The sequence below is a fragment of the Mytilus trossulus genome, chromosome 7 (genome assembly GCF_036588685.1).
Source record: "Mytilus trossulus isolate FHL-02 chromosome 7, PNRI_Mtr1.1.1.hap1, whole genome shotgun sequence".
NCBI classification, from domain to species: Eukaryota; Metazoa; Mollusca; class Bivalvia; order Mytilida; family Mytilidae; genus Mytilus; species Mytilus trossulus.
This window is the reverse complement of record NC_086379.1, coordinates 26,647,701-26,674,019: the sequence shown is the minus strand read 5'-3', so window position 1 is coordinate 26,674,019 and position 26,319 is coordinate 26,647,701. Positions and strand designations below refer to the sequence as shown.

The window sequence follows — 26,319 nt, the reverse complement described above, 5'->3', positions numbered from 1 at the left end:
ATAAACAATGTATATTCACTTTTTACAACCAACTGATAAATTTAAATAATCTTTACCATTCAGTGATAACAAGCAGTTTTTTTACATCTTAATATTTTATGATGTATTTAAATGAGTAGTTATTGTTGCAAATTCCATTAGAATATTTTAATTGAGATTAGTTTTGGAATAAGGGAAAGGAGGATGTGATTAAAAAATTGGGTTCAATTTTTCTCATTTGAAATTTCATAAATAAAAAGAAAATTTCTTCAAACATTTTTTTGAGAGGATTAATATTCAACAGCATAGTGAATTGCTCTAAGAGAAAACAAAAATTTTACGTTCATTAGAACACATTCATTCTGTGTCAGAAACCTATGCTGTGTCAACTATTTAATCACAATCCAAATTTAGAGCTTGAATCCAGCTTGAATGTTGTGTCCATACTTGCCCCAATCTTTCAGGGTTCAACCACTGCGGTCGTATAAAGCTACGCCCTGCGGAGCATCTTGTTATGATCTATCTTTTGTTAGCATGTTTAGGTATCTTTAATGCATAATGGGTGTAGGAAGATTTATTTGTCTGTATATATTTATTGTTTAGAAATCTATTTTGAAAAAATCAGGTCAAACTATAAATTCATTTGTCCAAATTTTTTCCACATTTTTTTTTAAGTCGCCTTGAAAACCGTTTATTTGAATCCAGGTCAATCTATAAATTTCATATGTAAAAAAAAATTGTTATCAAGTTCGATGAAATTCAAGATTTTGTGTGTTATTTTTTCTTATTTAGTCATTGCTTGTAGATCTATATATAAACTAAGAATCCCAAATGATTGCATTAAAAGTAAGAGTTTTTCTTTGTTAATTCTAATTAATTACAACAACTTAAGTACAGAACATTATGTTCAGGAATTTACTGGAAATAGAATATCAGACGCATATCAGATAATAATGTCTAAGATGATACATGTAATATCAAGGCCAAGAAGAAAAATTGCATAAACGTTTGGGTTTTTTTCTTCTACAGCTGGCATAGAGAGAATGTGATTATATTGATATACAGACGGATTGATATTACTAGTGAAATAAACATTGACATATATTACAGACTTAGTCTTAAATAAAGATAAACAATTACGTAATGAGAAAATAATGACACACCTGTGAATTCTTACCTGAGAATTACTTAATAGATAAGGACAAGCATTTTGGTAAACGTGATCTTCAGAGTGTTTTGGCTTTAAAGTTACCAAATTCATTTTTCTTTGTTTTTTTGAGTAGATACAGTTTCACAGAGAACTTTGGGTTCATAAAGAATTTTGATATGTTGACCCATAATCCATGCATGAATGATTGTGATTAAATGTAGGCTATAAGGTCAAAATCAGAATAGGACATAAGGTTACCTTGACCTATATTTGACTTATGAATGACTGTTAGAAATTTGCTTCAAGGTGACGATTTAAGCAACTTTTTTTTGTTTCGAAAAATTAAAATTGTTACTTGATGTGTTTTATATACTTATGTCTATACAAAATTACATCATAACTGAATTTGTATTTTTCAATGTTCTGTATCTCTCATTGGTAAATTGATATTTTTTATGTGACAAGCTTGTTTTTTGAAACATTTGAAACCAATTGTCAAATAACATTTTTGGTTTTGAGTAACAATAAAGTAAGAAGCACTGGGAATGAATTAATATATAATATAACATGATTCCACAAGTTAGGTGTTTGATGAAATCTTCATAAAAACACAAATTAATGATATCACAATTTTAAAAAAACTTTATGATTAAAAAGTGACTTGATATGAGATACTTCAAAGAGTGTTGAGACTTTTTTCCATTGACAGTTGACTCTATCTTTAAATTAAGCTGGTCATTCTGTACCTTTAGTGTTCTGTTTGTGTTACCTCAAGGTTTTCTCAAGGACACAGACAGAAACAGGGAACCAGGCCAATAATTAATTAACTGGTAACTTTATTAGCCAGACAAGAATGAATCTATGTAATAATTTATTGTGATTCATATCTACAAGAGTAACATTGTTTTCTTGCAAATAAACATTTGAGCATGAAAGCTTTGTAATCTTACATAGGACTGTAAAGTATAGATAAATATTATATTAATATGATGTAGGTAATTTATGATAGACAGGTGCATAGCTATTTGTTAATTGAAGGCAAAAATGGATTTGGTTTATGTTTCTATAGTAAAAGTGAAATACTTTTCATATGTGAAATAAATGAATATAATTTTATTTTTTTCTGTAGCAAGGGCATGCTAGTTTTGTCCTAAAGAGACATGCATGTTATGTTTAAAACTTTAAACCAGGTTCATGCCCTTGACCTTGGTTTTGATTTTTTTTTATGTAGACATGTTTATTTTGCTGCAAACATGAATTTATACTTTAAAAAAAAACAAACATGCATTCATTTGAGAGAATATTTCCTCTCAAATTCAATGATTTTACTTTATGAATGCAAAAATATTATTTCCTAGTTCATGACTATTAAAGTCAGATAAATATACAGAAATAAAGCTTTTGATTTGATATAGAAGTATTGCAGATTGAGAATACAATATATACTGAATATTTTCTAATAGCTCTTACAGAAAACCTCCAACTGGTTTTACAAGTAATCATGATTTTTGTCGAGACTGCAACTTTTGTTGCAGATAGCTCGACATGGGGATAGTGATCTGGCAGCAGCTACGGCCGTGGTGGAATTAACTAACTTCTTAAAAGCTTTATATTTTAGAAGGTAGAAGACCTGGATGCTTCATACTTTGTATATAGATGCCTCATGTTATGAACTTTCCGTCAGTCACATGCATAGGCGGATCCAGGGGGGCCCCTTTTGTGGGAAAAAATTGGTTGATTATATAGGGAATCATTGAAGCATGACTGGAGCGGGCCCCCTCTTAGGTCAGTCAGCGGGCCCCCCCTTAGGAAAAGTTCTGGGTCCGCCACTGACATGTCCAATGTCCTTGACCTCATTTTCATGGTTAAGTGACTACTTGAAAAAAAGTTAAGATTTTTTGTAATGTTAAATTCTCTCTTATTATAAGTAATTGGATAACTATATTTGGTATGTGCGTACCTTGCAAGGTCCTCATGCCCGTCAGACAGTTTTCACTTGACCTCGACCTCATTTCATGGATCAGTGAACAAAGTTAAGTTTTGGTGGTCAAGTCCATATCTCAGATATCACAGGTTTTATTTGACCTTGACTCATTTTCACAGTCCATTTGCTAAGGGTTAAGACTTTGTGTTTTGGTCTCTTTTTCTTAATTTATATGCAATAAGTTATCTATATTTGTTGTATTTAAGAATTGTTAGCTGTACATGTCTGCCTGGCATGGTTCATCTGACCTTGACCAAATTTTCATTGCTCATTGATCATAGTTTTGTTTTCTTGGTTGATGTTGAGTTTATGTGACAGTTGTAATAAAGCTTTATATTTAGGTCTATCAACATAATATCAATGATTAGTAAAGAAGGCAAGACATTTCAGTGTGTGCACTCTTGTGTTTAATAACAACACGTAATTGCAACAAATGGTAAATTGTCTATCTTACTTTTCTTAATTTACCTGAACGTAATTGAGGTTCTTCACAGAGATATAAAAGCTTATTTTGTTTAGTTATATGCATTTTGTGTGTGTTTTTTTTTTTAAAGAAATAGTCTTGGAAAGAATAAGGATTTATTTCCATTCTATATAATCAGTAATTCTTTTTTGATAAAATAAAATTTAAATTGCATTTTGTCGCATTTTTCGCAATAATAAAAACCTCGCATTAATTTATGAATTTACAGTACCCAAAATATAGTTCTTCATCCTAATCAAAGTGTTTTGTATAGATTTTTTCCAATATTGAAATTAAAAAGTAGATCGGTTTGACCTATATTTTATAGTTCAGTGACCATGTTATAATTAAAAGTAAACAATTAATAACACTGGCAGAACAACCTTCCGTATAGCAAAATGAAAACTCTAAACTTGCATATTTTTTTTTTTTTTTTTACTCTTAAGACTTATAAGTATAAGTCATGTTTATGTTGTTAAATTGTTCCTATAGACTCAACTATAAGACAGTTATTTTTAGTTCTGAGTTTCAAGGCTTTTGATTGGCTGTTAATTAATTATGACATCATTGATCGTTTAACATTGTAACTGCCAGGTCTTGTGTCTTATCAAAGTTTATACAGAATTTATGGAAGAGCGGCGGCGATGGTGGTGGCTGTATAAACTTTGATAAGACACAAGACCTGGCAGTTACAATGTTAAACGATCAATGATGTCATAATTAATTAACAGCCAATCAAAAGCCTTGAAACTCAGAACTAAAAATAACTGTCTTATAGTTGAGTCTATAGGAACAATTTAACAACATAAACATGACTTATACTTATAAGTCTTAATTTATTTTGTAAATACTAATTAGAATAGAAAACCATGTTGATCCTTCAACTGTATTCTTATCCCACCAAATATAGTAATAGTGTTGTATTGTAATTCTGAGATCAATTAGCATACATGTATAGTTGTAGATGTTCCTGATGTTTTAGTGTTCATAGTGTACTGCAAGTAATTTCTCATTGTGAGCTCTGTAGAGTTTGACAATAAACTAAGTGTATATACATATGCCTAGAAGCAAGAAACAACCTAAGACAAAACTCTATAAGATAAACCAAGTATGTGCACAGCTTAAAAATGATGCCATATATTCTACTATAAGGCATAACAGGTTACTGAGTACTGTAAAGACTCTGCTTAGTATCATCCTATGCATTGACATATACCCCATATTTGCAAGGGAGTGCAGCTTCTCATATACCAATTTCTACATTTACATGTATGGATAATTTGACGACGGATCTTACCACTAGTATAGTAATAAGAAAGGTGATGTCGACTTACTATTTTGATTCTTGATAATATCACTCCCTAATGTAATAATTAGACAAAACTAAAGTAGTTAATAATTTCTATTAATAAAAAACATAATATCAAAATATTTACATACACAATAAATCACTCAAAATTACTCTAATCAGAAAGATTATACTATATTACATAACTTCTTAATACAAAATAACTAAAAACTTATACTTGATTTGGGTTTGGGGCAGACTCAGCATTTTCTAAATTACTGACATAATTAAACTCGGTGTAGCAGCAATTGGAAAGCTTTTAGAACATAAGAGTAAGTGTTTACTCACTGTAAATGCTGTAGCTTAGGCTACAAGAGCCGGAATAACAATGTCAGTAATGCACATGGAAGTAATGCTCAACTCGGTGTAGCGGTCAACTCGGTGTAGTTAGCTACAAGAGCCGGAAGCAATGTTAGATGCTACTCGGTGTACCCAGAACTACAAGAGCCGGAAGACAAGTGTGCTACAAGAGCCGGAAGAGCATTACTTCAAATTGATGTGGATGAAGATAGCAAAACTGCTAGACAAATTTAATAGCCCATTCAAATATTAATGTACATGTACTGTACATGGAAACAAATGAAAACTACAGAATTTTGGGGAATTAATGAATTATGTATTCCCATTACCAGATTAATTAATTAATACGGCCATAAATCAGATTGAATACATGAAGTGTATGCGGTCTGAGTGCCCGGCCGTATTAATTAATTAATCTGGTAATGGGAATACATAATTCATTAATTCCCCAAAATTCTGTAGTTTTCATTTGTTTCCATGTACAGTACATGTACATTAATATTTGAATGGGCTATTAAATTTGTCTAGCAGTTTTGCTATCTTCATCCACATCAATTTGAAGTAATGCTCTTCCGGCTCTTGTAGCACACTTGTCTTCCGGCTCTTGTAGTTCTGGGTACACCGAGTAGCATCTAACATTGCTTCCGGCTCTTGTAGCTAACTACACCGAGTTGACCGCTACACCGAGTTGAGCATTACTTCCATGTGCATTACTGACATTGTTATTCCGGCTCTTGTAGCCTAAGCTACAGCATTTACAGTGAGTAAACACTTACTCTTATGTTCTAAAAGCTTTCCAATTGCTGCTACACCGAGTTTAATTATGTCAGTAATTTAGAAAATGCTGAGTCTGCCCCAAACCCAAATCAAGTATAAGTTTTTAGTTATTTTGTATTAAGAAGTTATGTAATATAGTATAATCTTTCTGATTAGAGTAATTTTGAGTGATTTATTGTGTATGTAAATATTTTGATATTATGTTTTTTATTAATAGAAATTATTAACTACTTTAGTTTTGTCTAATTATTACATTAGGGAGTGATATTATCAAGAATCAAAATAGTAAGTCGACATCACCTTTCTTATTACTATACTAGTGGTAAGATCCGTCGTCAAATTATCCATACATGTAAATGTAGAAATTGGTATATGAGAAGCTGCACTCCCTTGCAAATATGGGGTATATGTCAATGCATAGGATGATACTAAGCAGAGTCTTTACAGTACTCAGTAACCTGTTATGCCTTATAGAAGAATATATGGCATCATTTTTAAGCTGTGCACATACTTGGTTTATCTTATAGAGTTTTGTCTTAGGTTGTTTCTTGCTTCTAGGCATATGTATATACACTTAGTTTATTGTCAAACTCTACAGAGCTCACAATGAGAAATTACTTGCAGTACACTATGAACACTTAAACATCAGGAACATCTACAACTATACATGTATGCTAATTGATCTCAGAATTACAATACAACACTATTACTATATTTGGTGGGATAAGAATACAGTTGAAGGATCAACATGGTTTTCTATTCTAATTAGTATTTACAAAATAAATTTCATTTTAATGAAAAATTGTGTAGTTTTAGAAATTTTTCTCACAAAAAAATGTATATTTGAGGACCAAAAGAAAATAACAAGAAGATGATCAAATAAAATGTACATTATAAAGGATGTCTTATAGATTAATGTCTTGAAAAAATATTGTTTGATTTAGTAGATATGGTGATTATTCAAATTAAGAGTCTGAAAAAGTGCTTGATCAAACATCATTTGTTTGACATTATAAAATAAAGCATATAACAGTTAATTTCATGACTGCATTTACTATATTAAAATCTGTTTATCATTTTATTTATATCTTATTAAGTAAAATATTTTGGGTGTTTACTTAAATTCAAAGACAACAGACAAGAAGTTTTGATGATGATATACATCAAAATGGTTCTATGGTGTGTCAGAACATTTAAATTGAATCAGAAAACTATTTTAAGTGGTTTTTGGCACAATTAAAATGATCAAAAATATATTTTGATAAGACAGCAACAGTTTCTTCTGATTGTTATTGTTTTGGGTAAGACTAAAGCATTGACGAAGCATATAATTATTAGATTTCATTGCTGACTGTACTTTAACTTTCAATTCCTTGGATCAACTTAGCTAGTTCATAAAAAAAAAAAATTCTACAAAATATGAAAATAAGAATATGTGGTATGATTGCCAATGAGACAACTCTTCACAAGGGACCAAATAACACAGAAATTAACATCTATAGGTCACAGTAATGCCTTCAACAATGAGAAAAAACAACATATGACTAATGACAAATGTCAAATCCAACAAAAAAACTAAGGTCTTAATTTATCTTAATTTGTATTATGTTAATCTTCAGTCAAATGTTTTCACTCACCTGGCACAACAGGGATGTAACAGTTTTAAATATTACCCAGTGCCTGCCCTATACTTACAATAGATTGTCTTGTCCTCTGTTGCCAATGGGCTAATCAAATGGATACTTTGTCTGGATGACTAATCAAGTTATATCAGAGATTCTTATTATGTTTTTTCAGAATCAGTAGCAATACAGCTGGGAAACAATAGAGATTTTTTAAACAAGTTGGTGAAATGGTGTGAATGTGATGAACATGCTGGTGTTCAAGGTAAAAATAAAACAAATATTTAACAAAAAGTGTGTCTTGTGACCAGAGTCCTAAATTTATTAATCACACACCTCTTAGGTATCGAAAGTAGTATTGTTCTGGCAATATCTTTATGATAAAAGTGTCTTAAGGAAAATTTGCCATTGTCTTTAATCATTTGTATTTTCAACACAGAACTCACCATTCAGTATAGGAGAATGAAGAGCAAATAGTGAGTACACTTCAAATAAAGAAACAGTACAAAGTCCTTGCTAACTCACCTGACTATAGTACTAGTGTTAAGTTTTGCTATCACTTGGTATCTGTCTTAGTCCATTGAGTTTTTTCAAAATTATTTTCTTCTGAAACTACTCTGCCAATTAGAAAATAAGATTGCCACTATTTAAATAACACATGGCTGAGAGAGTGATAGAGAAGATTGGTATCCGAGAAAACATTGTCAATCGCGCGGAAGCCAAGGTTGACAATGTCTTTTTGAGAGGTACCAATCTACTCTATCACCATCTCAGCTATGTGTTATTTATTTTTCTTATACTGAATGTCCTATCATTATTGTCTTTTACGGATAAATTGTATTTAAAAGTATTTTCTAGGGACGTCACGCATATAACAACATTACGGGTATTAGAACAATCAACAAATTTGAAGCAAGATGTTGTTTTTTTTTTATTTTGACAGTCAATTAATAGAATAAGAGCTAAAATGCAGATCTTAAGCATTGTCTTTATTAATTTGATGTTAAAACAATTCATTATCCTCCAAATTATCGATTTTGATTGGTCTGGACGATAGGGTAACATTAAAAAAAATTGTCACCAGCTCAGCCATGTGATAGAGTAAAAGATCTGCATATAGTGCAGCCAATTTAGTTCATAATTTATAGTTTTGCCCTTCAATGATTGATTGAATAGTTGCTTTATGTCCTTCAATGTCATTGTATACCAATTTTTGTCAAGCCTGTTAGGATGTCATGATGAATATGTAGACAAGAACTCTTTCTGGAACCTATAATTTGGACAAAATATAGATTAAGAAAAGTAAAAGTTAAGTACAAGAATAAAAAGTTAATGGAATTTAGTTAGTTCATATGATTGAAACAGCATTTCTAAATGCTGAGGCATATAATTCCAAGGTACTTGAAATATTTGCTGCATAATATTTAAGACAACAATAACATTATGGTGAATGAGAAAGAAAATTATGGAGTGATCAAATTGTAATGATTTATATTTGTAGGAGAAGCTTCTAGAATGTTGGCATGGTTAATAAAAAATGGAAGATCAACTGAACTAATGAGAAATATTGTTAGGGAAGATGGAGTTCTACCATTGGTGACCATGGTTGCATCAGAGCATATTGTAATGCAGAATGAAGCCCTGATGGCCTTGACATTAATAGCATCAACTATATTAGGTAAATATATACAGAACATTTTCTGATAATTTGGTACCTTTCTTAGTATTAAGGACTTTCCAAAGTAAAGTGTGACAATTATTCCTAAATAACAACAATATAAAATTGAGAATGGAAATGGGGAATGTGTCAAAGAGACAACAACCTGACCAAATAAAAAAACAACAGCAGAAGGACACCAACAGGTCTTCAATGTAGCGAGAAATTCCCGCACCCAGAGGTGTCCTTCAGCTGGCCCCTAAACAAATATATACTAGTTCAGTGATAATGAACGCCATACTAATTTCCAAATTGTACACAAGAAACTAAAATTAAAATAATACAAGACTAACAAAGGCCAGAGAAAAAATATTTGACAATACTAGAAATGATTCAAATTCTAAAGAAAGAAAAGTCAAGAGATTCCAAAATGACATTCAAACTCATAAATCAAAAACAAACTGACAATTCCATGGCAAAAAGACAATAAAATACCAGAAGACAAACAACAGTAAACAAAACACAACAAAGAAATCTAAAGACGGAGCAACACAAACCCTACAAAAAAACAAGGTGATCTGAGGTGCTTTAGGAGGGTAAGCAGATCCTGCTCCACACGTGGCTCCCATTGAGTTGCTCACATACATATTAACACTGTGATTAGTCTAAATCAGAAAGTCGATCTATGAAAAATGAAAAAGCTGTTCAGGATTTAACTTAATCAGTAAGACTCAAAGCCGAATATGTGAAGGTCAAGGATGTATAAGGACCAAAGCTGTTGAAACATATCCTTGATTAAAAAGAAGATGTGGTATGATTGCCAATGAGACAACTATCCACAAAAGACAAAAATGACACAGATGTTAACAACTATAGGTCACTGTACGGCCTTTGTCATCTATGAAACAAGTGCATATTTCTTAACAGCTAACAACTCATGATGACATCCATACAATTTTTGAAGGGAAGATTTCAACTCTACTATTTGAAACTCTTGGTAAAATAGCATCCTTGTATGCGGAAATCATTTATCTATTAATGAAATTATGATGACATGAAATGCATACTCTCGAATTTTTAACAAGACAATAACAATCAAAACCAAGGAGTAAACAAAGACTCACAAAACCAAAGGACATTTACATCAACAGTTATAAATCATAAATAAGAAACAACACGAACACCACTAAAACCAGGAGTTTAAATATCAAATGGGAGATAAACTGTAAATTCAGAAATTATTGCAAGGTTTTTATTATTGTGAAAAAAGCGAAAGAGTTGTAAACGCATTAATTTAAACTCGCATTTTGAAATATTTTATATGAATTAAACAGGATTTTTCTCAAAATCGTAAAAATAAAAACAATTTAAGTCTAAAATTACAAAATCGCAACAATAAATGCACGCTATAATCTCTGAATTTACAGTATTCTCTATATGCACTTAACTGCTGAAATGGTGCTAGGATTATTTGAACTTAAACTGTAATGCAGGTTCAGTCCTTTCACCCTTACTATGTCATAATAACATAAGTATGACAACATAAATTTACTAAAAAAAATACAAAAATTTGAATGTCATCTTTTTAAAAAACAGTGAGCATCTTTTCTTTTTAGAAGTGCAAATGTTTTATATTTTAATGGAATTGATTTTTTCCCTGTATGTAGCTGATGCAGCTCTCCAGTTGAAGGAAGCAGAACTTGCTGAGACAATCATTAATTTATTAGGAAACGCAGACGTCATTCCAGAAATACTGTGTAATACACTTACACTCACTAAAACTGTGTGTGAAGCAGGTTAGTAAAGGGACATAACACAACTTATAACCAGAATTTTAAATACTTTTTGGTGCAAGACCTTTTTTAACCAAGTAGATAAGTATAACAATGCATACATACTGTAACTGCATTGAAAGAGAACAAAGCACAATTTTACTGATTAAAACAGTACTGTAAATCAAAGATATATAATTCTTGAAGTGTTGTAATTTTTTTGCAAAAACTCTTGTGAGGAAGACTTTAGTAACTTTAAATTTAAGATATATGTACTGTTCTATGGTTTGACTGTTACAGCAAAATGCCTCTAGTGTGCACTTACAGGTAATATTTATGGTTAGCTTGCTTGCTAGCTGAACCGTGAAATTATTATAAGGTTAGGTATACTACCCTCCTTTTGGGGTAGTCTAGTCCTACAGACATATATATTTATATGCAAGCTAATCAAACTGATTACCTACACACTAGAGGCATTTTGCTGTAATTTGTATTTTACATCTTCTCTTCCTGTTTCTTGACACTTCCTTTCCTTAACATAATTGATAGAAGCAACCCTAACCATTAATTGATTATCCATTTGTTAGTGGTCAATTTTTTTCAAGAGCTTTTTCTATTAAAAGCAGCTTAAGCATATCTGTGGAGATCTGAAATTGAATCTCATCAAAATTATTCACAAGAGCAATTAGGGTGTGTGACATATAGCTGCTCAGTTCATATAGATATAACAATCAAAAGTAACAGCAAAATCTTTTAAAAGGATTAGAGTTTAGTGTGATGTATTTGTTTATAAAATGCAGCATGCTATGACAGAAAGTTGTTGATGAAGCCAGCCAGTCAGATTTCCATTGTAAGGGAGATAACTTAGTATAATTTTGTATTTCTAGCTACACCACCCTTCTCACAGTTATTACCATGTGGTTCCATTGTAAGGGAGATAACTGCATCTAATTTTGTATTTCTAGCTACACCACCCTTCTCACAGTTATTACCATGTGGTTCCATTGTAAGGGAGATAACTGCATCTAATTTTGTATTTCTAGCTACACCACCCTTCTCACAGTTATTACCATGTGGTGGTTTGTTTATGTGTTCAGGATCACTGTCTGATATGCAAAGTATGATGGTGTTGTCAAATTCACTTCTTTTAGTTATGTAAAATATTATTTTTATGTTATATTTTGGCCTGTGCAAGTTGTTTTTTTCTGTTAACTTTTAGTTTTCTTCTCTTACTGGAATTTTTATTGTATGTGTAGAAATGATAGAAAATTGTGAACTCAGAGGTATTTTTAGTGCACACAAAGGCATATCTGTAAATTTGAAATTAAGAACATTTCTTTAGTGAAGAAAACAAATAATTAAGTGATAGCTATAAAAGAAAGGCCTGTATGAATGTTATTTGTTAGGACTTTCTTTTGCAATAATTGTGTCAAAGATTAGCTTTGTCTGCATGTTGTTGTAGCCTCACTCATAAAGTGATGTGTACCCTTAAATCACTTTGTCTGGAGTATGTCTGTTGGTTTGATTGTCCATCTTTAATTTCTATTCCATATTTCCTAGTCTACATTTATAGTTGTGCCGTTTAATTGACTTTTTAGATCTTTCATCCAGTAACTTGCCTTCTGAATTTTTGGGAATTTTTTCGTCAATCTGTTTCAATGTATATCAGTGGTATTTACACACTATGACATTACATGTAATTCTGGTTTATTTACTTTTGGTTGGTCAGAAATGCAAATGTATCTTTACCGTCTGAGATTTCCATGGATTTTGTAAGATATTTGAAAAAAAATCCATCTGGGTTTTCCATGGATTTTGTAAGATATTTGAAAAAAATTCCATCTGGGTTTTCCATGGATTTTGTAAGATATTTGAAAAAAAATCCATCTGGGATTTCCAAGGATTTTGTAAGATATTTGAAAAAAATTGATTGCATTTTGATAGTTTTTATATTCAACATGTTCAATGGTTAAGAAAAGACTTGTTTTATCTTTTCTTTGTGTATGAAGTATTAGAAAGTATTTTGCTGATTTGCAGTAAGTAGTTGATTAACAGATATATAAAAGCTAATATATGGTTCTGAAATACAAATTTATATGAAGGGACTGCTTTGCTAATAAAATGTGTGCAAAGAATCTATAGAAAATATTTAATGCTGAACACTTTCCCCTTGCAGTAAAATGTTTTTGGTTTTAAACTGGCATCGTTACTGGTACTGTAAACCAAGAAAATATCATTAAACTCTACATCAGAAATTAAACTCTATGAAGATCTATGTGAAACTGAATTCTATAGATTCTGGGTTCTTTGTTCATGTGTTTATATTTTAAAGGTTTTTGTGTGTGACCATAAACATTTGTTAGCATGAAATTGTGTATATTGGTGTGTTGTCTGTTAATAAATATTTAATTTTTGTGTTTCTTCAAACCAATTATGTCAGTATTACAGCAAAAAATCTAAATGTGAAAATGCATACAAACTTTCAGGCTAGTTAAATGCTTCCATTAACATGTAAACCTGTGTTCAGAACTAAAGGTTTATGGCAATTTTGTTTTATAAGTTTATGGAAAATTTGTTTAATAGGTTTATTGAAAATTTGCAATAGCGGCATCTAATTTGCTAAACCAAGTGAAAACACAAACATATGTCATACCACATAAAGCAATTATATTTCTCAAATTATTCCTCTATTTTCACATTTCTTGATTGGTGTTAGAAAATTATTTCACCGCACTAGTGAAAAATCTGTTCTCAGGAAATGATTGTTTGAAATTTAACTGTGACATTAAACGTTTTTGGCTTCTTCTGAATTTATCAATTGTGACGTCTTGAAAAAAGGCAAGCATGCAAGATGGCTTCACATAAAAAGTACACAACTTTCTTCAAATCTTTGAAAAGGAAGGAAATAAATTATAGAAATTTTCAGCATTATTTACTCTATTTATACGAAATGTTTATAAGATGTTTATGTGCTATGCTGTAATGTCAGCCTTGTTGATGAAAAAAAATAATATCTGTCTTTTAATGCTATGAATTATCCTTTTGAATTTCAGAAAACTTAAAAGATGAAATAATGAACTCAGGATTAACCAATATTGTCAAAAGTTTGAAGGAGCATAAAGATGAGAAAGTGAGAGAAAGTGCCAGCAAAGTATTGACAGTGATTGAAGAAATGCCACTAGAACGATGATACTGAAACAGGGATACAGTCCAGTGGAGAAATTCCCTGGTGTGTTACCTCAGGCCAGGAACCAAGCTCAAAGATATTTTTGTGTTTGTGATATACTTTTAACTGTCATCTGGGGCATGTTAGAAGATGGCTTTAGACTGATGTGATGAACTAGAATTTTAAATTAGGAAAAAAATTGTAATTAATTTGTATATAACTAACTCCACAACACTGATTTAACTTAAAAATCATTACACTTAGGTATATTTTATCACTGCTTTGTGAAATGTTGGAGTGATCAAATATGTAACTCTATCACAAAACAATAATGAACAGTTTCTCAAGATTCTTTGCTTCTCTAACCAATGTGGTTGTAAAATGTTATCAAATTGAATCCATATTCCATTTTCTCTGTTTTTTGTGCTATCTTCACATTTCTTGATCGGTGTGAGAAAAATATTTTTCTCACTAATGAAATATCTGTTCTCTGCAAATGATTAGTTGAAATTTGATTATGATGTCAAAAGTTTTGTTTTCTTCTGAACTTTCCTATTGTGACGTCATGAAAAAAGGCGACCTTGCCTGATGACGTCGCATACAAAGAATACAAGTTTCTGAAAATCTTTGAAAAAGAATGATAAAAATCATCAGAGAAACAGATTTCGACACTATAACTGGTGTATTACGATATTTCTCCACTCTCGACAGTTAAACTTTAATTATTTAAAATGCTCTGCAAGCCTCACACTTTAAATTTTAAAATTTAACTGTATATCGTAATACACATGTTGCAGTGTAGGAATCTATATTTCTTTCATTTGTACACCCATTCATTTTTAGCTCACCTGTCCCGAAGGGACAAGTGAGCTTATGCCATCACTTGGCGTCCGTCGTCGTCTGTCGTCTGTCGTCCGTCGTCTGTCGTCGTAAACTATTTCAAGAATCTTCTCCTCTGAAACTACTGGGCCAAATACTTTCAAACTTTAACTGAATGTTCCTTAGGGTATCTAATTTATAAATTGTATCCGAAGTTTTGATCTATCAACAAACATGGTCGCCATTGCTAAAAATAGAACATAGGGGTCAAATGCAGTTTTTGGCTTATAACTCAAAAACCAAAGCATTTAGAACAAATCTGTCATGGGGGTAATATTGTTTATCAGGTCAAGATCTATCTGCCCTGAAATTTTCAAATGAATCAGACAACCCGTTGTTGGGTTGCTGCCCCTGAATTGATAATTTTAAGGAAATTTTACTGATTTTGGTTATTATCTTGAATATTATTATAGATAGAGATAAACTGTAAACAGCAATAATGTTCAGCAAAGTAAGATTTACAAATAAGTCAACATGACGGAAATGGTCAGTTGACCCCTTTAGGAGTTATTGCCCTTTATAGTCAATTTTTAACCATTTTTCGTAAATCTTAAAAATCTTCTACAAAATTCTTCTCCTCTGAAACTACTGGGCCAAATACTTCCAAACTCTAACTGAATGTTCCTTAGGGTATCTAGTTTGTAAATTGTATCCGAAGTTATGATCTATCAACAAACATGGTCGCCATTGCTAAAAATAGAACATAGGGGTCAAATGCAGTTTTTGGCTTATAACTCAAAAACCAAAGCATTTAGAGCAAATCTGACCTGGGGTTTTATTGTTATCAGGTCAAGATCTACAATGTATCTGCCCTGAAATTTTCAGATGAATCAGACAACCTGTTGTTGGGTTGCTGCCCCTGAATTGATAATTTTAAGGAAATTTTGCTGTTTTTGTTTATTATCTTGAATATAATTATAGATAGAAATAAACTGTAAACAGCAATGATGTTCAGCAAAGTAAGATCTTCAATTAAGTCAATTTGACCAAAGTTGTCAATTGACCCCTTAAGGAGTTATTGCCCTTTAAGGACTTTTTTCGCAATTTGTTCATCATGTTGACTTACTTTAAAAAATCTTCTCCTTTGAAACTGCTGTATCAATTTCAGCCAAACTTAGGCTAAATGAGTTTCAGAGTATTTAGTATAAATTTTATATTTTATTTCCTTGTATGTCAAGAAACATAGCTACTATGGCTAAAATAGAACATAGGAGAAAATGATTATTTTTTTGGGCTTTTGAAGAAAATAGGATGATCCAAAAAACATTTAAATAAATTGAAAAGCCAAAATAATCATTGATGAGAGATTTAACCAAAAGAATTAAGGTGAGCGATTCAGGCTCTTTAGAGCCTCTTGTTATCTATCTCATTGATTATAAGAATTGATAATTATATAAAATGAACAATACTTTTATTGCTGTTTATAATCTACAACGTCATACATCTTATACCTTCAAAATTGTGCTCATACAGGCTTTTTAACAAAATTGGAAAATGGCTTGATAATAAATTAATCAAAAAAACAACCTGGGACACTTTTTTGGTAAATTATCTTCAGCATTTTTGTACTTACTGATAAAAGTGCTACACATTATTAAGAATTATTTTATGATCTAAAACCAATTGTTGATTTTTATGCTTTAAATATCTTTGTTGATTTTTGGGTTTGTACATAGGTAAATAGTAAGCACTGTGTGTTAGTTTTGTTGCCAAACTCTGTCATGCATCATATGCAAAGCAAATTACAATCATTGTTAAATATTTGTTTTTCCAGGCAGTCAATTCGCCATTTCAGTTTCTAAAGAACTCTGGGTTATTTCATTGTTCCTTAATGAAAATATCATCAGGTTAATGTTTGAGTGTCCATTGTTTAGAAAGTGTTTAAATCCTGTATTAGAAAGTGTTCAACCAATCACAATGGTTTGGTGTATGCTTTTGAAAATATTACCCAGGATGCATTAGATTCTGAAACAGCAAATTGTGAATATTATGTTTAGTATGTATTGTTGTTTGATATGGTTAACATTTTAAATTATTTGTATGCTAACATCTAAGAGAGCAGAATTTGGGAAATATCTTTTTGATGTTTATCCATTTTAATGCACTTACGGGTAATAATTTGTGGTGACTATTTTTGTGGCTTTCGTTGATCTTTAAAACTGCATAATACCAAAATGACATACGTAATTTCTAGTTTCTATTTATTTCATATTTATTCATTTTGTGCAATCTATAAAACATCGAATTTTAGAACCTGTTGATTTTTTTCTCTCCGGAAATCATTTTACTGATAAACTATTATACTTCATGTTAAAATACCAGATTTTGATTGGTTAATAAGAGGGTGATAATTTATTCTATCACATGGCTAATACTCTATTACCCTTCACTTAGTAGCTTGATCGATTGTGTGCTTTGTCAAATATGGATGCCCGATGGTTGTTATGTACAAAACATCTTAGTTTGTTACTTTGAAAATAGTTTTGAATCTGATTCTATCATTTTATTCTATTTTATTATTATTTATTTACTGAACAAATTTATCCCCACATTATTGAATGTGATTGTCATATATTCATTATTTTGACTGAATACCTTGATGTTTTGTTTTACAAAATGATAAGTGTGCCAAAATTGATTGAAATGTACATTTATATCTTGCTTGTTAGGAAAATCATACACAGTTATTAATGTTCTTGCGTGATGGTAAAGACTGCATAATCAGTTGCAAATATATTCATATTTTACTTCCTCTCTCACTTATGTCAACTTTGATTTGTACATAGGTAGCTTATTCCACTGTCAAATTGAAAATGCCTCAATGAATTTGATCTCATTTTATGCTTTTGTGACTGAAGTTTAATATTTTGGAGGATGTGTTGTTTGTGATTTCTTTTGAAGTAGAATATGTTCATTCAATATGTTTCACATGGAGTTGACCTAGTTTTCATGCTCCATTGGGTATACTTAGCTTTAGTTGTGTTTTTTCTTAACTATGCCTGACAGTTTATAAATAGTGTGTGCAATCATGTGAAGAATGCAATGTAGGTCTGCCATTTGTTAAGTGGCCTTTGCCTCCTAATCATGCTCAGATGATCAAATGATAAGTTATCATGTGTGTTTCTCAAAAAAGGTCTTTGACCAGCTAATAATATTTTAGTATGTGAAATAAATTGCAAATGACACATAACCTTGATTTGAATTTATTTCTTTGTTTATTGTTTATTTAAATCTGTAAACTTTTTTTAATATCTAAATTTTGGATTATGTCCCCTTTAGTTCATAAATGAAAACGATGAAACTGGTTTAAATATTTAGCTATTAGAAACAAATGTGTAGTTGTGAAGTAAAATATTTTTAAATTATTAGCCATAGAAGTATTATTCATAAATTTCTGTCCATAATTTGACCAAGATGTTATTGCTGCCAAAAGTTTTGTTTCTGATGCATTACAAATATTTGTTCATGTCTTTTGTGTTCAAGGGTGGATCTAGATTTTTTTTAAAGGGGCTTGAGCGGGTTCAAACTGGAAAAGGTGTTCCAACTTAATTTTCATGGATTCTTTCATGATATTAGAAAACTTGTAGTTTTTACTAGAAAAATGTTTAGCAACTCCTTGGACCCCTAACATATGTTTGTCTGGATCTATAACTGGTGTTCAAATCTTACTTGTGTTTTTCTTTTCTTTTTCTGTTTTTTAAAAAAGTTTTTAATTGCCAAATTTATTTTATTTTTTTGTACTAAAATAATTTTGTATGTTGTTATTTACATTTTCTTATATTTTCAGCTAATATTATTGTTCTAAGGTGCAACATGAGCTATTGTCTGCTTTTGCTTGGCATCTGTAAACCACTGGCTTTTTTTGTTATTTTCTATTCTAATACATTATATTTTTATTATCTGTGGGATTTCTTGGAATTTATCCATTGTTCAAGATGAATTTTGAAATTTATAATTGAATTCACTGGGACAAAACAACATTGCCTTCATGACTAAAAGTGTAAGACAGAGGTAAAAATGTACCAAACAAATTATGGAAAATTCCTGATAACTCAAAAACATAATGGTAATTCTATTGAACAAAAAACTACATTGTGCATGGTATTTAATGACCTTAATTACCCATAAGGATCTCACACCATTTATTATTTTTTGAAGAATAGAATATTTTAGTAGAAATTGATTTTTCACTGTTTTCTCAAAAACTCCTAAACAAAACTAGTCATGGGACAAAAGTGAGTTCCAAGTCTAACAAAGTCCTATTTTTTCAACTAAAATAGATATTTTTAAAAAAATTATTATGAAGTTACTGTATTAGCTTAACTCATCAGATGGACAAAGTTCATGTATATTTGATTTCATGGTTTTGTAAAAGCTTTAAAAGAACCTATCTAAAATTTGTATTCATTGAACATCTTAATTTGTAGTTTGCCTGTATCCACGAAATGCACGAAAAATTGGTATCCAACATATAATAATGAATCTACAGTATAACAAGAGATATAATTTTGCAAAGTTAGCTATATGGACTTCTCCATTTGAAGTTTTTCAAAACTGCTTCTGAATCAGTTTATCAACTAGAAACCATTCCCAACTCCCCAGAAAAAAAACCACCATTACAGTGGCAAGTTGTCCAGAGAAACCAAAATACGGGACCATTGATAAAAAAAAACTTGATCACAGATATAAATTGTATTTTGTTATGGTAGTGAAAGAGAAAAGTAGGTTATATCTGCTTTGTTTGTTTTTAAATAAATGCAATGTTGCATTCCATTAAAATGTATGCTCACAATTTGCACATATATATTGTACGGTAGCAAGGTAATAAAGTGCAGTATTTATGTTTTGTAAAATATAGATTTTATAAAAGTATGATGACTTATTTTGTATATCTTTATCAAGCTAGTTGCACATCTAAGGAACTTTGGACTTTTATAGTAGACTTATATGAACTAGAAACTATTCCCAACTCCCCCAAAAAAAACACCATTACAGTGGCAAATTGTCCAGAGAACCCAAAATACGGGACCATTGATAAAAAAAACTTGAATACAGATATATATTGTATTTTGTTATGGTAATGAAAGAGAAAAGCTACATTGAAGACCTGTTGCTGACCTTCTGCTGTTGTTTTTTAGCTCACCGGGCCCGAAGGGCCAAGTGAGCTTTTCTCATCACTTGGCGTCTGTCGTCTGTCGTCAGTCGTCCGGCATTAACTTTTACAAAAATCTTCTCCTCTGAAACTACTGGGCCAAATTAAACCAAACTTGGCCACAATCATCATTGATGTATCTAGTTTACAATTGGTGTTTTTTGACCCGGCCAACCAACCTCGATGGCCGCCATGGCTAAAAATAGAACATAGGGGTAAAATGCAGTTTTTGGCTAATAACTCAAAAACCAAAGCATTTAGAGCAAATCTGACATGGGGTAAAATTGTTTATCAGGTCAAGATCTATCTGCTCTTAAATTTTCAGTTGAATCAGACAACCCATTGTTGGTTTGCTGCCCCTAAATTGGTAATTTTAAGGAAATTTTGCTGTTTTGGGTTATTATCTTGAATATTATTATAGATAGAGATAAACTGTAAACAGCAATAATGAACAGTAATTTAAGACTCAAAAATAAGTCAAAACGACCAAAATGGTCAATTGACCCCCTAAGAAGTTATTGTCCTTTATAATCAATTTTTAACAATTTTCATAAAATTTGTCTATTTTTACTAACATTTTCCACTGAAACTACACGGACAGGTTCATTGTAGATAGAGATAATTGTAAGCAGCAAGAATGTTCAGTAAAGTAAGATGTACAAACACATCACAATCACCTAAACACAATTTTGTCATGAACTGTCTGCTTCCTTTGTTTAATTCATATACACCAAGGTGAGCGACACAGGCTCTTTAGAGCCTCTAGTTTTCTATGGTTGAGTTGTTGTCTCTTTAACACATCCCCATTTCCATTCTCAATTTCATTATATGTTGCTTTAATAGGGTTTAGTTTCCTACCTGGCTTTTTTCACTGGGTTATTTATTGTATTTTGCCATGGAATTGTTATTTTGTTTTCAACCTTTGGGTTTGAATATTCTTTTGGAACATTTCTTTTCTCAAGATTTTGTCAACTGTTTTATGTTTATTATACATATAGGATAGCACCTTTCTGAACTCTTTTTTTACCTTCATTGTTTCACCTTTTGTTTAATGTATTTCAGCATTTGTAAATTTTTACGAATTTCAGCATTTGTAAATTTTTACGAATTTCAGCATTTGTAAATGAATGTGTCTTAGATCAGAAACTTTGTCAGTGGCTGTCTTTATAGACTCAGATGGTTGATATGTGGTTGTATTTGTTATTTTAATCAGTTTGTCTGGACTTAGGGCATTTAAGAGTTTGATAGAAATTCTTTTTTTACAACTGTGTATTTAGGAATTTGTGCAATTTACATACTTCTCAATACATAAACTTTGGTCCTTTGGATGACGATTCAAACTCATTTTGCTATGATTATCTATGGATTCAAATTTAATTTTGTGAAAATATTTATTAATTAAGGGTATGTGAACAAAATCAACACATAATGGAAACTTTTGCCTTGATCTTAAATAAATGTATGAGAAAAAAATTCTGTCAAAATAGGTGCAATTTGGGTATCCCACGTTATAGACATTTGTTGAAGATCCTATGTTGATTTATATTTGCTGATCAGTAAAACAATTTCAATGAATACATAAAAGTTAAAATTGCTGAAATTGCATTATCTGTTAAAAGAAACTTAACATTTCAGAGGTAGAATACCTGGAAAATTTATATCTATATGCTAATACCTCCATTAGAAGTCAGAAGTTTCTACCCCAAAGTCCAACTTATTTCAAGAACCATAGACTGCTAAAATTTTACATTTTTTTACATGGTTTTTTCTGTCACTATAAGTAACAGACCAATTAAACATGGTTTAAAGAATCATTATTAGATGTACACATAGGCCTGACAGGGTTTCCCATATTTCAACCTAAATTTCTTGGTTCATTGATTAAGATTAACTGGTATTTTACATGGTCTTTCATTCACTTTTAGTAACATATCAACTTTTGATGGTTTCATTATAAGATGTACACAGAGTAGGCAGGGTTTAATTGATATTAACCTCATTTTCTTGTTTCATTGATCAATGTTAAGATTTATTATATATAGTAGACGGATTTCTCATTTGAACAGCGGTATGCTACTGTTGCCTTAATTTATTATAAATCGTAGGTCAGCTATCTTTGATCTGTAGAATGATGCCTATTATGTTGGCAAGTTAAGGAAGATACAATACAAAGTACTTAAACTGAGAGATATAAACATTTAAAACAATTTTAAAAATCATATGTGGTCAATAGTATAGACAATGAGACATTTGGCAAAATGATGAATGAAGGTGCAGTTTATAGTTACTATATACAACAAAAAAACAGTGATATTGAGAATATCTAAAGAATTGTATGGTATGGTGTAAGGGTGTTTAAGTTCACATGTTTGTTTAACAGAAATGTCTAATCAAACATAGAAAGAGTTCCAACAATATCGAACAGCACAACGGATCACACCAACCACAATCACAGATTTCGTGGATTGTTGAAAAAAAGTATACAAAAAGTAGTTGATTTCGTTGTTTTTTGCAAAATTTGCATGCAAGCCTAGAGATAATTGGCATTTTGCTGAACATTTAAATTCGTGTTTAACCTTTACCAATGAAATCCACAAAAAAATGGAATTCTCAGCACTTAACACTTTTAAACCTTCCTTTTTATAGGAACATCAGTAAACTATGATTGCACTAATTTATCCCTTTCCTGTTGATATCAGTCATCTTTAGTTATATGCAAGTTATAATTTGTGTGTGTCAACAGGATTAATGTCTGGTGTCAATGTTATTATGACATCAGACTCGGACTTTTCTTGAATTGAATTTTAAATGTGCGTATTGTTATGCATTTACTTTTCTACATTGGCTAGAGGTATAGGGGGAGGGTTGATATCTCATAAACATGTTTAACCCCACCGCATTTTTGCGCCTGTCCCAAGTCAGGAGCCTCTGTTAGTCTTGTATTTTTTAAATTTTAGTTTCTTGTGTACAATTTGGAAATAAGTATGGCGTTCATTATCATTGAACTAGTATATATTTGTTTAGGGGCCAGCTGAAGGACGCCTCCGGGTGCGGGAATTTCTCGCTACATTGAAAACCTGTTGGTGACCTTCTGCTGTTGTTTTTTTATATGGTCGGGTTGTTGTCTCTTTGACACATTCCCCATTTCCATTCTCAATTTTACAGTATTAATTTTCTAGATACGCATCTATCTATCTATTTTCCCGTCAAGGAGTGGACTCATTTTTGAGTATATATACTCCAGCGTGAGTGAACATCTAAAAACCTTCAACTATGTACAATTAAAAAGAGAACTGTATGTACAGTTAAAATCCGTGCAAATTTAGATGTGGAGTAGTGTCGACACGCTGACATCTTGGATGGCGTGTCGAAAATGTTCCACAGACGGGAAAGCTCGGATGTCTGGAGGTGTGTTATTCCAGGATATGATGGTGGCTGGGATGAATGAATATTTGAAACCATCCAGTCTGGTCCTGATCTGACTGATGTTGTTTGACACGGAACCACGGGTTATGGTGTTATGATGGATGAGCAGGTGGTGTACAGGAACTTCTACGATATGGTTTTTGGTTTTGTAGAACATGATGACTCTGTTCCTAGCTCTCCTGTGTTCCAGTGGTTCCCAACCTAGTTGCTGAGTCATTTTAGTTAAGCAACCAGGTTCCCCGAGAAAAAGTCACCCATTGCAAATCTGGCAGCCTGGCGTTGTACATTTTCCATTTGTTGGATTTGTTGATGCTGGTAGGGATCCCAGACAGCACTGGCGTACTCGAAGACAGGTCTCATTAAAGTTGTGTAGGCTTGACTCTTTACTTCCTGAGGACAGCTCCTGAGGTTCCTACGCAGGAATCCAACAGATCTGGAGGCTTTGGCTGTGGTCTGGTTAATGTGCTAAAGCCAAGACAGGTCCTTGCTGATGTATAGGACAATATATTTCCCACCTGGGACGCTTTAGAGGGTGTGGCCATGCAGATGGTAATCGCATATGGTGGGTTTGCGTTTCTTGCTGATATGGATGGTGGTACATTTTTGTGGATGGGATACCATTTGCCAATTATTTTCCCATTTTTCTAATTTATCTACGTCGTCTTGTAGCTTGGTGGAATCGGTAGTGGATCGAATAGGGCGATTTAACAGGCAGTCATCAGGAAAAATTTTCACGCTCGAGTTAACTGATTCAGGGAGGTCATTGATGAAGACGAGAAAGAGCAGGGGTCCCATTACTGTACCCTGTGGTACAACAGAGACTACCACTGCTTCGTCTGATATTGTTCCCTCCACAAGTTATTTTCTACTGTTCAGGAAGCTCTCCATCCATTTGAGAGTAGAGTCACTGACTCCGTAGAATTGGAGCTTATGTAGAAGTCGCTTGTGTGGCACCTTATCAAAGGCTTTGGCAAAGTCTAATACCAGTAGTATTGCATCAATTTGTTGGCCATCTGATAGTCCACTTGCCAGTTCGTGAATAGTGGCAATCAGTTGTGTCTCACATGAGCGTTTGCTGCGAAATCCGTGTTGGGCTGGTGTCAAAATGGAATGCTTTTCTAGATGGTCCATTATCTTCGAGTGGAGTATGTGCTCCATCACTTTGGAGCAAATTGCTGTTAGAGACACAGGACGGTAATTTGCCGCAGTACTCTTGTCTCCTTTCTTAAAGAGGGGCACCACATGTGCCATTCGCCAGTCATCTGGGACTTGCCCCACATTAATTGAAAATTGAAAATGTGTGCAAGAGCAGGCGCTAGTTCCGATGATAACTCTTTCAGGAAGCGAGACGATATCGAGTCAGGTCCTGTTGCCTTGTGTGGGTTTAAGTTCTTAAGAAACTTGGCAACACCTGTGGTTCCGGTGATAATCGGTGCCATTTGTGGATAGGGACTAGGTCCCTTATCTGGCATTGTGTTAGTATCCTCTTTTGTGAAGACAGATTTAAATTGTTTGTTGAGGATATTAGCTTTTATATTCGGGTCGCTGTGGATCAATCCATCAGTGTTCCTAAGTGGAGCCACACCTGAGGCTTCCTGTTTCCCACTTTTTACGAAGGACCAAAACTTTTTGGGGTTCTGCTTTGCTTCCGGGCTAATGATGTCTTTAACATAATTGCTGTGAGCCTGTCTGATGTTGCGTTGACATTCTGTTTTAAGATGTTTATATCTGCGAATGTCTCTAGTGCTCTTAGTGGCATTTGCTTTTTAAAACGCTCGGTCCTTGCGTTGTTCAAGTAGGCGTGTATCTGTGTTCATCCATGGATTTGTGTGTCGCAAACGAGTGAGTTTATGTGGGATGTGCTTGTCCATCAGGGTAATGACTTTGTCCGGAATGAAGTCCAACAAGTGTTCATGTTATGAGGTGGCTGTGAGACAAAGTCGGATACAAATAGGGTGACATCTGCCTTTAGGGATGGAAGGTTGGCTTTATCCCATAAGTAAATTTTCCTTTTGGTAGGCTTTGCACGTTGTTGTTTAGCTAGTGTTTCAATAAGCACCGCGTCATGATCGCCAACTCCTGGGATAGTTTTGCACTTATTTACCAGAGAAGGATGGCTGGTGAAAAATAGATCAAGTATATTTTCTCCTCTTGTAGGGGTCTTGACCATTTGTTCAACTCAACAACGAGTGGCTAGTTCAAGGTAGTCAGAAGACATACGAGCAGGATATTGGTGTGACGTGATTGATAAGCTACTCCAATCTATGTCGGGGAGGTTGAAATCTCCCGTAATCCAAAATTCACTCTTTGGGTTGTCTGATCGGATTTTGGACAATTGATCGACATAATGTTTCTGGTGTTTTCTTCAGACGTACAGTTTGTCGGACGATAAAATGCAGAAATGATGGTAGATTTTGTCTTTGTATGATGCAGTTTAATAGTCAATAGCTCTGAGTCCTTGCTTGTGTGGACAGGTGTACATACCAGGTCGCTCCTCTATGAGAGTCATCTCTGTCTCTTCTGAAGTACTTGTGTATCTGGTACTTTGTTGCGGATATTTTGGAAGTTTACTACCAGTGTCCTAAGTTTATGCTTCGGCTTTGAGCATGGGGGTTGAGGACTCTTCTTCGGAGAGGAGGATGCC

General features: G+C 32.4%; 2 protein-coding genes across 2 annotated transcripts in view; one reads left to right on the top strand and one right to left on the bottom strand.

Moving 5' to 3' along the window:
- LOC134724855 (rap1 GTPase-GDP dissociation stimulator 1-B-like) overlaps positions 1 to 14,680 on the top strand; it is a 64,713-nt gene extending 50,033 nt beyond the window's left edge. Inside the window, exons 12-15 of the mRNA XM_063588161.1 lie at positions 7,799 to 7,888; positions 9,125 to 9,301; positions 10,948 to 11,076; positions 14,106 to 14,680. Of these exons, the coding sequence (XP_063444231.1) occupies positions 7,799 to 7,888; positions 9,125 to 9,301; positions 10,948 to 11,076; positions 14,106 to 14,242 (533 nt within the window). The 3' untranslated portion in view covers positions 14,243 to 14,680. The remainder of the gene's footprint in view (positions 1 to 7,798; positions 7,889 to 9,124; positions 9,302 to 10,947; positions 11,077 to 14,105) is intronic.
- A 9,217-nt stretch (positions 14,681 to 23,897) lies between these two features.
- LOC134726303 (uncharacterized) lies at positions 23,898 to 26,184 on the bottom strand. Its single transcript, XM_063590704.1, has 3 exons — positions 26,160 to 26,184; positions 24,887 to 25,383; positions 23,898 to 24,140 (listed from the first exon to the last, which is right to left on the bottom strand). Exons 1-3 carry the CDS (start codon positions 26,182 to 26,184, stop codon positions 23,898 to 23,900), a joined length of 765 nt encoding a protein of 254 aa, XP_063446774.1.
- Between the last annotated feature and the right edge of the window lie 135 nt (positions 26,185 to 26,319).

Coding starts and splice junctions, on each gene's coding strand:
- LOC134726303 (XM_063590704.1), bottom strand. CDS start 26,184: ATGACTCTCATAGAGGAGCGACCTG. Junction 25,384..26,159: donor TCTCATAGAGGAGCGACCTG/GTATGTACACCT, acceptor ATCTTAAAACAG/AATGTCAACGCAACATCAGA. Junction 24,141..24,886: donor CTTTAAGAAAGGAGACAAGA/GTACTGCGGCAA, acceptor TCTTGGCTTTAG/CACATTAACCAGACCACAGC.